Source organism: Saccopteryx bilineata, chromosome 1 (genome assembly GCF_036850765.1).
Source record: "Saccopteryx bilineata isolate mSacBil1 chromosome 1, mSacBil1_pri_phased_curated, whole genome shotgun sequence".
Lineage (NCBI taxonomy): Eukaryota > Metazoa > Chordata > Mammalia > Chiroptera > Emballonuridae > Saccopteryx > Saccopteryx bilineata.
In genome coordinates, this window is record NC_089490.1 from 360,896,453 (window position 1) to 360,909,297 (window position 12,845).

The 12,845-nt window shown below is 40.2% G+C and overlaps 1 protein-coding gene across 1 annotated transcript in view; it reads left to right on the plus strand.

Moving 5' to 3' along the window:
* Positions 1-12,845, plus strand: part of SPON1 (spondin 1) — a 328,021-nt gene that overhangs the window by 203,114 nt on the left and 112,062 nt on the right. The window contains exon 6 of the mRNA XM_066251009.1: positions 10,835-10,983. Coding sequence (XP_066107106.1) covers positions 10,835-10,983 — 149 coding nt within the window. The remainder of the gene's footprint in view (positions 1-10,834; positions 10,984-12,845) is intronic.

Consider the following 12,845-nt stretch of genomic DNA (forward strand, 5'->3'; position numbering starts at 1 on the left):
CGGAGAAGAGCTGGGCCCTGGCACCATACAGACCCAACTCAATCCCAGCACCTTTACTCATTGTCTTCTGTGATCATGAATTAATGTCTCTGAGTCTGAATATACTCATTTGGAAAATGAAAATTATGATAGCATCTGTATCAAAATGGTTTTTTTTTTATGAGTGTTTAATGTGATGATATTGGTCAAGTCCTTGACACAGTGCGCAGTGCCTGGCACATAGTAGCAGCTCAGTATGTAGCTATTCATGTCATTCTTCCCAGAAGGAAACTCTCATCACATTTACCCCTTTTGTCAATGCCATTTACAATAATGGGCACTCAGCACCCTCTACAACCTGGCCTTAACTTTCTTTTCTTTTCTTTTTCTTTTTTTTATTAATTTTACTAGGGTGACATCAATAAATCAGGGTACATATGTTTTTTTTGTTTGTTTGTTTGTTTTGTTTTTGTTTGTTTTTTTTGCATTTCTCTGAAGCTGGAAACAGGGAGAGACAGTCAGACAAACTCCCGCATGCGCCTGACGGGGATCCACCCGGCACACCCACCAGGGGGCGACGCTCTGCCCACCAGGGGGCGATGCTCTGCCCATCCTGGGCGTCGCCATGTTGCGACCAGAGCCACTCTAGCGCCTGAGGCAGAGGCCACAGAGCCATCCCCAGCGCCGGGGCCATCTTTGCTCCAATGGAGCCTTGGCTGCGGGAGGGGAAGAGAGAAACAGAGAGGAAAGCGTGGCGGAGGGGTGGAGAAGCAAATGGGTGCTTCTCCTGTGTGCCCTGGCCGGGAATCGAACCCAGGTCCTCCGCACGCTAGGCCGACGCTCTACCACTGAGCCAACCGGCCAGGGCCGAATCAGGGTACATATGTTTAAAGAAAACATGTCCAGGTTATCTTGTCAATCAATTATGTTGCATACCCATCACCCAAGTCAGATTGTCCTCCATCACCTTCTATCTAGTTTTCTTTGTGCCCTTCCCCTCCCCCTTTCCCTCTCCCCCCCAACCACCACACTCTTGTCGATGTCTCTTAGTCTCGTTTTTATGTCCCACCTATGTAGAATAATGCGGTTCTTGTTTTTTTTCTGATTTACTTATTTCACTCCGTATAATGTTATCAAGATCCCACCATTTTGCTGTAAATGTTCCGATGTCATCATTTCTTATGGCTGAGTAGTATTCCATAGTGTATATGTGTCACATCTTCTTTATCCAGTCTTCTATTGAAGGGCTTTTTGGTTGTTTCCATGTCCTGGCCACTGTGAACAATGCTGCAATGAACATGGGGCTGCATGTGTCTTTACGTATCAATGTGCCTGAGTTTTGGGGGTATATACCCAGTAGAGGTATTGCTGGGTCATAAGGTAGTTCTATTTTCAGTTTTTTGAGGAATCACCATACTTTCTTCCATAATGGTTGTACTACTTTACATTCCCACCAACAGTGAATGAGGGTTCCTTTTTCTCCAGAGCCTCTCCAACATTTGCTATTACCTGTCTTGTTAATAATAGCTAATCTAACAGGTGTGAGGTGGTATCTCATTGCAGTTTTGATTTGCATTTCTCTAATAACTAATGAAGATGAGTATCTTTTCATATATCTGTTGGCCATTTGTATTTCTTCCTGGGAGAAGTGTCTGTTCATGTCCTCTTCCCATTTTTTTATTGGATTGTTTGTTTGTTGTTGAGTTTTATGAGTTCTTTATATATTTTGGATATTAGGCCCTTATCTGAGCTGTTGTTTGAAAATATCATTTCCCATTTAGTTGGCTGTCTGTTTATTTTGTTGTCAGTTTCTCTTGCTGAGCAAAAACTTCTTAGTCTGATGTAGTCCCATTCATTTATTTTTGCCTTCACTTCCCTTGCCTTTGGAGTCAAATTCATAAAATGCTCTTTAAAACCAAGGTCCATGAGTTTAGAACCTATGTCTTCTTCTATGTACTTTATTGTTTCAGGTCTTATATTTAGGTCTTTGATCCATTTTGAATTAATTTTAGTACAAGAAGACAAACTGTAGTCAAGTTTCATTCTTTTCATTATAGCTTTCCAGTTTTCCCAGCACCATTTGTTGAAGAGGCTTTCTTTTCTCCAATGTGTGTTTTGGCCCCTTTATCAAAAATTATTTGACCATATATATGTGGTTTTATTTCTGGACTTTCTATTCTGTTCCATTGGTCGGAGTGTCTATTTTTCTGCCAATACCATGCTGTTTTGATTGTCATGGCCCTATAATATAGTTTGAAATCAGGTATTGTAATGCCTCCAGCTTCATTCTTTTTCTTTAGGATTGCTTTGGCTATTCAGGGATTTTTATAGTTCCATATAAATCTGATGATTTTTTGTTCCATTTCTTTAAAAAATGTAATTGGAATTTTGATGGGAATTACATTAAATTTGTATATTGCTTTGGGTAATATGGCCATCTTGATTATATTTATTCTTCCTATCCAAGAACAAGGAATATTCTTCCATCTCATTGTATCTTTTTCGATTTCCCTTAACAATGCTTTGTAGTTTTCATTATATAGGTCCTTTACATTCTTTGTTATGTTTATTCCTAGGTATTTTATTTTTTTTGTTGCAATCGTGAAGGGGATTATTTTTTTGAGTTTGTTCTCAAATGTTTTATTGTTGGCATATAGAAAGGCTATGGACTTTTGTATGTTAATTTTGTATCCTGTGACCTTACTGTACTGGCTTATTGTTTTTAGTAGTCTTTTTGTAGATTCTTTGGAGTTTTCGATGTATAGGTTCATGTCATCTACAAAAAGTGATACCTTTACTTCTTTTTTTCCAATATGGATGCCTTTTATTTCTTTGTCTTGTCTGATTGCTCTGGCTAGAACCTCTAGCACCACATTAAATAAGAGTGGAGAGAGTGGACAACCCTGTCTTGTTCCTGATTTAAGGGGGAAAGCCTTCAGTTTAGTGCCATTTAATATGATGTTAGCTGATGGTTTATCATATATGGCCTTTATCATGTTGAAATATTTTCCTTCTATACCCATTTTGTTGAGAGTCTTAAACATAAAATTGTGTTGTATTTTATCGAATGCCTTTTCTGCATCTATTGATAAGATCATGTGGTTTTTGTTCTTTGTTTTGTTGATATGGTGTATTACATTAACCGTTTTACGTATGTTGAACCATCCTTGAGATTCTGGGATGAATCCCACTTGATCATGATGTATTATTTTTTTAATATGTTGTTGTATTCGATTTGCTAGTATTTTGTTTAGTATTTTAGCATCTGTATTCCTTAGAGATATTGGTCTGTAGTTTTCTTTTTTTGTGCTATCCTTGCCCAGTTTTGGTACGAGGGTTATGTTGGCCTCATAAAATGTTTTTGAAAGTATTGCTTCTTCTTCAATTTTTTGGAAGACTTTGAGTAGAATAGGAACCAAGTCTTCTTTGAATGTTTGATACAATTCACTAGTATAACCGTCTGGGCATGGACTTTTATTTTTGGGGAGGTTTTTAATAGCTTTTTCTATTTCTTCCCTATTAATTGGTCTGTTTAGGCTTTCTGCTTCTTCTTGACTCAGTCTAGAAAGGTTGTATTGTTCTAGGAATTTATCCATTTCTTCTAGATTGTTGAATTTAGTGGCATAAAGTTTTTCATAGTATTCTACAATAATTCTTTGTATATCTATGATGTCCGGGGTGATTTCTCCTCTTTCATTTGGATTTTGTTTATATGAGTTCTTTCTCTTTTTTCCTTGGTAAGTCTTGCCAACGGTTTGTCAATTTTGTTGATCTTTTCTAAAAATCAGCTCCTTGTTCTATCAATTTTTTCTATAGCTTTTCTGTTCTCTATTTCATTTATTTCTATTCTGATTTTTATTATCTCTTTCTTCGGCTGGTTTTGGGTTGTCTTTGTTCTTCTTTTTTCAGTTCCTTAAGGTGTGAAATTAAGTGGTTCACTTGGGCTCTCTCTTGTTTGTTCATATAGGCCTGAAGTGATATGAACTTCCTTCTTATCACTGCTTTTGCTGCATCCCATAGATTCTGATATGTTGTATTGTCATTTTCATTTGTCTGTATATATCTTTTGATCTATGCACTTATTTCTTCTTTGACCCATTCATTTTTTTAAAAGTATGTTGTTTAGTTTCCACATTTTTGTGGGATTTTTTTCCTCTTTTTTGCAGTTGAATTCTAGTTTCAAGGCTTTATGATCAGAAAATATGCTTGGTACAGCTTCGATTTTTCTGAATTTGCTGATGTTATTTTTGTGGCCCAACATATGGTCAATTCTTGAGAATGATCCATGTACACTGGAGAAAAATGTGTACTCTGTCACTTTGGGATGAAATGTCCTGTAGATATCTATCATATCCAGGTGCTCTAGTGTTTTGTTTAAGGCCAATATATCTTTATTGATTCTCTGTTTGGATGACCGATCTAGAGCCATCAGCGGTGTATTGAGGTCTCCAAGTATGATTGTATTTTTGTCAGTTTTTGTTTTAAGGTCAATAAGTAGCTGTCTTATATATTTTGGTGCTCCTTGGTTTGGTGCATATATATTAAGAATTGTTATGTCTTCTTGATTCAGTGTCCCCTTAATCATTATGAAATGGCCATTTTTGTCTCTGAGTACTTTTGATGTCTTAGAGTCAGCATTATCAGATATGAGTATTGCTACGCCTGCTTTTTTTGGATGTTATTTGCTTGGAATATTGTTTTCCAGCCTTTCACTTTGAATTTGTTTTTATCCTTGTTGCTTAGATGAGTTTCTTGTAGGCAGCATAGTTGGATTTTCTTTTTTAATCCATTCTGCTACTCTGTGCCTTCTTATTGGTGAGTTTAACCCATTTACATTTAGTGTAACTATTGACACTTGTGGGTTCCCTATTGTCATTTTATACATTGCTTTCTGTCAGTTTTGTGTCTTGTTTGTTTCTTCTCTTTTGTTTTTCTATCCTTTGTTTTTGTTTGGTTGTATTCCATACTTCTTTCCTCTGTTGCTATCTTTTTTAAATCATGTGCTTCTGTGGTGGTTTTTTCAAGGGTGGTTACCATTAAGTAATGAAAAGGGTTCCTACCCTGTTCATTGTAGTGCACTATCTTGTGAGTACTTCTGTAGTCCATCGTCCTTTGCTACTGTTAATTTCTGTCCTCTCCCCTTTTTTTTTTGTTTGTTTTTGTTGTCACAGTTTAAATTTGGTTTTATTGTTTTCTTGGTGGAGCTTTTACTTGTGGTTTTGTTTTGTTTTGTTCTTTGTATCTGGTTGGAAAATCCCCTTTAGTAATTCCTAGAGTGGGGGGTTTTGATGATAAATTCCCTCATCTTTTCTGTATCTGTGAATGTTTTTATTTCTCCTTCGTATTTGAAGGATAGCTTTGATGGGTATAGTATTCTTGGCTGAAAGTTCCTCTCTTTCAGGACTTTAAATATTGGGGTCCACTCTCTTCTAGCTTGTAGAGTTTCTGTTGAGAAATCGGATGATAATCTAATGGGCCTTTCTTTATATGTTGTATTCTTCTTTTCCCTGGCTGCCTTGAGAATTTTTTCTTTGTCGTTGATTTGTGCCAATTTCATTATGATGTGCCTTGGAGTAGGTTTGTTGGGGGGGTTAAGAAAACTCGGAGTTATGTTTGCTTCTTGAATTTGAGGCTTTAGTTCTTTCCACAGGCTTGGGAAGTTCTCATCTGTTATTTGTTTGAGTATGCTCTCCATTCCATTTTCTCTCTCTTCTCCCTCTGATATACCTATTATTCTTATGTTATTCTTTTTGATGGAATCAGACAATTCCTGTAGGGCTTTCTCATTTTTTTTTAATTTTTCATTCTCTTTTTTCTTCTCTCTGTTGTGCCTCAAGTTGCTTGTCTTCTATTTCACTAATCCTACTGTCTATCTGGCCTGTACTATTAGCTAAGCTTGTTACCTCGTTTTTCAGCTTGTGAATTGAGTTTTTCATGTTTGATTTGTTTTTATAGTTTCAATTTTCTTGGTAATATATTCTTTGTGTTCATTGAGTTGTTTTCTGAGCTCCCTAAATTACCTTTCTGTGTTTTCTTGTATATCTCTGAGTATTTTTAGGATTTCTATTTTAAATTCTCTGTCATTTAGCTCCAAGGTTTCCAATGTATTAAATTTTTTCTCCATAGATTTTTCCTCATCTATCTGTGTTACCTCTCTGTCTTTTGTATCCATGATATTCGATTTCCTTTTCCTTAATGGCATCTGAGGGTGGTTTTGTTGATAGTACTTTGTGTTTAGTGTGGAACTGCTGGAAGCTCCAAGGATAGATTTTTTCTGTCTCTGGTTGAAGATCTTGTTGAATTTTGGGGGAGATTTATCGGTATTGCTCCTTACAGCGCCATTTCTCTGATGTCACTCTTAACTTTCTTTTCAATCTTATTTCTTTGTCCTTTGATACTCCAGTCCACCCAAATGATCTTTTCTGGTTCCTGACCTCGCAGTAGTATGTAGGGAAAAAAGTGTGTCTTCTGGAATCTGGCAGACCTGGATTTCAACCCAAGTATTGCTCGTCACTATCTCTGGGAGTTTGAGTGGGTTGCTTAACATTTCTGGGCCTCAGTATCCTCATCTAGAAGATGAAAATGAGGTTGTAGTGAGGGTTACGCTTAAGAAATAATTAATCCTAATTTTAATAGAATCCTTTTCCTACTGCCCAGTCTTCCCATAGGAGCCTCCTTCCAATGGGAAAGTTTCCTAGCTCCCCTGCCTTCACCTGTATTCCCATAGTGCAGTCTGTCTGTAGTCATTCAGAGACCTTTGTTTTGTACAGTTCTTTAAAGTTTTCATAGTTCTTTCCAAAACCAGCCCAATTACTTTGCACAACTCAGAGACGGTCAAGTCTAGTAATTATTTTCTATTTTTTCAATACAAATTAGCAGCTGCAGAATAGCCACAGAGATGCAACTTGCAGAATGGGAATTGTAGTCAACAATGTCAAGATAACTGGCTATGGGGCTGCAAGGGACCACTCTGTAGATTGAATGCTTTTCTGGCCCCTTTGCTATACATCTGAAACTAGTGCAGAACAGTATTGAATGTAAACTGTGGTTGAAAAATATTTTTTAAAGGTAAACTGAGGCTCTGAGAAATTAGTGACTACTTCATGGTCATGAATGGAGGCCTGGAACCCAGGTCTTCCAGCTCTAGGTTATCATGCTTTTCTCCCCTGTATCATTCTGCACCTGAATAACTACCCCTCACCCTCTAGTGTTGCAAATTGTTTTTCCATGAGTACTTTTCTTGCCCCACCAGGGAGAGTATAGTCTGGTCCTTCACCCTAGCCTAGTGCCCTGAAATTCTCTGTTATGTGGTTGATGTTATTCATGTGTTAAAATATGAATTAATCTGATATTTTCAAAGGCTACTGTAGAAAAATTACAAGACTGACTAGAAGGTTGAACTGCTACAATGACATCTATTCAAGGATAAGAAACCACAGAGGCATCCCACTCTTGAGGCACTTGCTTCTCTGCACATGTTCCTTTAGACTGAATCCTTGGATATCAGGAAAATTTGGAGTTAGCTCCTCCATCCCCTGTGTGCTCTGTGCTCTTGTTTCTGTAATAACCCTGACCATGCTTAATTGTTAGTAATCTGCTCATTCATCTGTTTCCCCACCCCTGGACTGCTAGTCCCTTCAGAGCAAGCACCATATCTAATTCCTGTTGGTGTCCAGGGCCAGCCACTGGGCTTGGCACTCATTCAATGGAAGTTGAATGAATAAACCAAAAAGACCCATCTGGGCTCATTTCTTAATCCCCCTATGACTGTGCTTGTTCCTGTTCTTTTATCCTGTTTCATATTATCTATTTCTTATCTCCTATGCTGAATTAAAAGCAGGTTTTATATTTTTCTCATTTTTATAGTCTCCCCAACAACCAGGAAAGGAGGAAACTTTAATTATTGAGTGTCTATTGTGTTGCCAGTAGTGATTGCACATCTATTATCTCATTTTTTTTCAAAAATTGAATTTAATTCTTATAATAGGTTGATAAGGTAGCATTATCATTCTTGAATTACAAAGGAGGGGGCAGAGCCTCGAGGAGATACAGTAATTGGAATCTGACCAAGTTAACATAGCTAGGAAGTGGCAATGCCAGGATTTGAATCCCTATCTGCTGGCACTAAGACCAATGACCTTCTTTTTTCTGTTGGTTAGTGTTTGTTTCTTAACAGCATGCAAGATAGCTGAATGCATTAACACAGTAGGTGTCAAGAACTCTGGTGAACTGAGACTTGAATTTAATCACACACTGAATCCAATCTGTACAAGCCTGCTACCAAATGCTTTGAGCACAAATATTGCCACCTTCCCACTGGAGTGTTTGAATAAAATGTTTTAGGAAATAGGCACTCACAATGCATCAGGCACAGTGTCGGGTATTGGGCATATATTGGGAAGCTTATAGTCTAGTGGGAAAACGGACATGTAATAGTGATTATAAAAGTGATCTGTGTTGTGAGGAGATGAAGACAAGGGCTTAATCAGTCTTGGGTGGCCTTAGGAGGCTTTTGGGTAAATCATGAAGAAAGAATGGGTTGGCCAAGTCAAGAATAAGGAAGCACAGAGAGATCGGCATGTGCTAAGCCACTGAGGTACAAAATTGTAGATAGGATGAATCTGGAAAAAGGGGACATTCTGATGGAACAGAACAGAGGGCCCAAGATGTGCTGTAACTGGTTTCCCTGCATTCACATTATAAACCAAGTATCAGCACTAGTTCCTCAGTCTTGCTCTTACACGAACAATGCTCTTGGCTTAGATGACAGCTAAGACATTCTCCCCATTCAGAAAGTTAGAGAAATAGCTGGCCGCATCTCCATCTGTCTTCTCTAGGGACATGTCGGATAAACACAAGTTTGCATCTCTCTGATGTGTGGAAAATAATGAACAAGCAGTTGGGCAGACCCACAATGGTGGTGTCATCTGCCTGGGGTGGAGCAAGGCTGCCCTCAAGCAGGCCAGGAAGCTGGCTTTGTGCCCATGCTCTTAATGTGCCCCTGGGAACGGGGACCATGGGGGTAGCAGGTGGAAAATTTAACCAGGGTCAGGCCCTGTTGAGAATTATTTTCTTAAGTGGTGGGGTGGAGTGGAGTGTTTCACCCTCTCGGGGCCACAGGGTGGTGAGCTGCAAATGCCAGTTGAGTCTGCCCCCTTCAAGTTTCCCTTCGCTATGTCTGAAAATGGTTTTTAACTTGAGACTTTATGAACCCAACCAAAACTGGCAGATGACTAAGCCAATCCTGTGATGAACTGTATGTAACTCAATAAGAAATAGATACAGCTAGTGCTCGACTTACTACCACGATTGGTTCTGACAGACAGGTTGTAATACGATTTGGTCATAAGTTGAGTAGGCTATATGTACAGTACTGTGAAATGATGTTATAAAAATCTTTAAATCATACTTTATCATCATTTTCTTTCATTATTGTTATATATCATAATTTCCTTTGTTCATTTTATGTCATTTGTATAATTTTGTTTCTTATTTTTACATTCGTTAGGTTTATGTAAAACACTGCATCACCAGTACAACTGGTTTAATATTTGTAAAGACAATTTCCTTTTGGTAGACATCTTGAGAAGGGTTTGATGAAAAATATCCAAGACACAGAACACAAATTGCTGTACCGAGTCTGGGATAACAGTTGAAATGGTGCATGTGGAGATGGTAGTGCTGCCGGAAGCTGGTCCGCACTGTCCTATGCCCAGCTGGGCAATGCTTGTGCTGCCAGACGTGGAGCAGTCGTGGCTAGCGATTGTGGTTGTAAAGTCGAATGGTCATAAGTTGCATAGGTCGTAAGTCGATCAATATTTGTATGTGTCTATACTCATCACGTAAAAAACAAACCCAATGTCACACTGGTGTTGACTCTGTTTCTCTCCTTGCTCCTCCTGGGACTTTAAAAAGTCTTCAGGTTTAGATCTGTCTTGGTCCCACCCAGACCCTATTCTGTTTCACTCTTGTGTCAACCATTCATTTCTGCCTGCATCCCATGACAGTTTCTGTCATGCATGATCATCACCAAACCACAGTGAACTGGTCACTTCTTCTTATACCAACTGCCTCCCCATCTTTTAATGTGGCTAGCCTGCCTGCCTGCCCCCTACCTTCCTGGAAGGTATGTAAATGCCAAATAAAGACAACAATGCTTATTGCCCAGTACTGCTGAGCCTGTTCCACACTCAATCCCTTTACTTTTGCTCCTTGCTGATCTCCCCGAATCTGCACCCCAGTTTTGCTTCCTCTCTTTACACTGTCGCCTGGAAGACCTATCTGAAATTCAAATGGGATCATGTCATTCCCCTACTCAGAACCCTCCAGTGGTTTCAGACCCTTTTGAATGACATCCAGACTCCTGAAGTATTTAGAACAAAGCCATCCATGAGCAGGCTTCTTCCTCGGCATCATTTCCCACGTCTTCCCTCGACAGTTTGTGACATAGCAATGCTGAATTGCTTATGGATCCCCAAACACACAATGTTATTTAATGTCTCTTAGTCTGCCAGAAATAGCCTTTCTATTCTGTCTTATAAATCTGATCAGTCTTTAAAGTTTTCTCAGCTGGCTGTCCCCTTCTCTGAAACCCTCCCAAATGGAAGTCATCATTCCAGGCTCCCTCTGTGTCTTGTTCAGGCATCTGTCATTGCCCTGTCTGCGTATTCCCAAGACTTAACTTGTTTATACGGCTGTCTTATTCATCACTGAATAGAACAGGGCTCAACAATGCGCAGGTGCATAGCCAGCTCTGGTTGAATCATTGTCCAATTACACCTCCTCCCCATCACTTAAGGCAATCGAGTTTTAGCCACAGCCACACTAACTCTTGCATCCTGATTGGCTTTCCTAGGTCGGGCCAATCACTGGTCTGCAATCATTGGTGGATCCCACTCCAAGAATTATGTGTTGTGGGAGTATGGAGGATATGCAAGTGAAGGTGTCAAACAAGTTGCAGAACTGGGCTCACCGGTAAAAATGGAGGAAGAAATTCGACAACAGGTAAGAAAAACAATCACAGAATAACCCAAAACCAGAAATGCAATCAGAGCATTCTTTAGATTTCTTTCCCAGGAGCTTGAAATGTATAGTACAATGTGTTGGAAAAGAACACATTCTGTTTGCTGAATGGAAGAAAATCTATTTGCTGAGCGGAAGGTTTAGGTTAGGTTGGGACAGAGGCATCAATGTTTGTCTCATTGTCCTTCCCTGACTGCATTTGTGTTTTCTTCAGTTTGTGCTAAAAGCTGCTGCTATGGCCACATTGTTGGGACACCACGTCTCTGGTTTCCTGAGAGTTAGTATGATGGATTATGGTTTGCTTGCTATGACCCTTGAGAGGGTTGGGGAGTGACATCCAAGTTGTCTAAGCCAAATTGCCATTTCAAAAAATAAACATTTGTATCTCAGCACATGCTCTTGCAACTATGTCTTGATGTATTTAATAAATTAGTTGGTCATTAGTCATAACCAGTAGAGACTAAAGCATATTTTAGGTATTACATGCCACATTATGTGGGCCTAAGAACTATACCATTATCTAGGTACCCATTTATACCACTGAGAGACAAAGGAGGAATAGTCATTCTGATGAGGGATCTTGGAAAAAGAGTGTCAGTTTTTCTTTTTCTTTTTTTTTTTTTTTTAAGCTGGAAACGGGGAGAGACAGTCAGACAGACTCCCGCATGCGCCCGACCGGGATCCACCCGGCACGCCCACCAGGGGCGATGCTCTGCCCACCAGGGGGCGATGCTCTGCCCCTCTGGGGCGTTGCTCTGCCACGACCAGAGCCACTCTAGCGCCTGGGGCAGAGGCCAAGGAGCCATCCCCAGCGCCCAGGCCATCTTTGCTCCAATGGAGCCTTGGCTGCGGGAGGGGAAGAGAGAGACAGAGAGGAAGGAGGGGAGGGTGGAGAAGCAAATGGGCGCTTCTCCTATGTGCCCTGGCCAGGAATCGAACCCGGGTCCCCCGCACGCCAGGCCGACGCTCTACCACTGAGCCAACCGGCCAGGGCCAAGAGTGTCAGTTTTTCTATGGTCATTCACAGGCTGCCTTGTGGAGAGGAAATGGTCCAGCTTTAACCATCACTACCCACAAAAACCCTTTGGGCCAGAGAGAGCTAAGTGGGCAGCCACATCTCACTGCCCACAAGGGCTCAAGAGAAAAAGCAAAAGCAAACTGTGCTTGGAATGTGGTCATTTCATAACACAGGTCACCATGAGGCTGTCCCATGTCTCTTGAGACAATACAGGATGCCCCAGAGGCACTGGGCCCACATCTCACATGTGCATGTGCCCATAGAACTGAGCAGCAAAGAAGGGTGAGCACAGCTGAGGCTTTTCCCCTTGAGGTCAAACATCTGGACTCCCAGCCCCCACAAACCCTCAATTGAATGCAACAAAGGTCACCCTGACTCCTATGATCCCCTGAAGAATCTTTTTTGGACCAAAAATGCCCAGGAATTAGCTTATGTTTCTTATTTATTGGGTTTAAAGCCTTTTCTGCAATCTTGGGGAGGGGTGTTTAACTAGATGTTTTAAGATTGTATTTTATTCATCACAAGTCTATCTGACCAACTACTCAGTGTTTTCCTGATTCTGGGTGTCCTGCCTTGTAACTAACATCACTCACTCAGGCCACAGCACAACCATGTACATCTGCAAGGTTATGGAGGGCTCCATATTGGTCCTAGTCTGTTCGACTTGTCATGGGGTTGTGGAAGGGAAATCCCTTGTTTGGGATTCTGGGGGTCCCTATTTCTAGTTCTCAAGCTTGGAATTATGATACACTGGTTTGTCAAGTTCTTTTGGGTGGCATGGTTAAAAACATTAATTACAAATAATGGTTGAAACACTAAGGTGTGC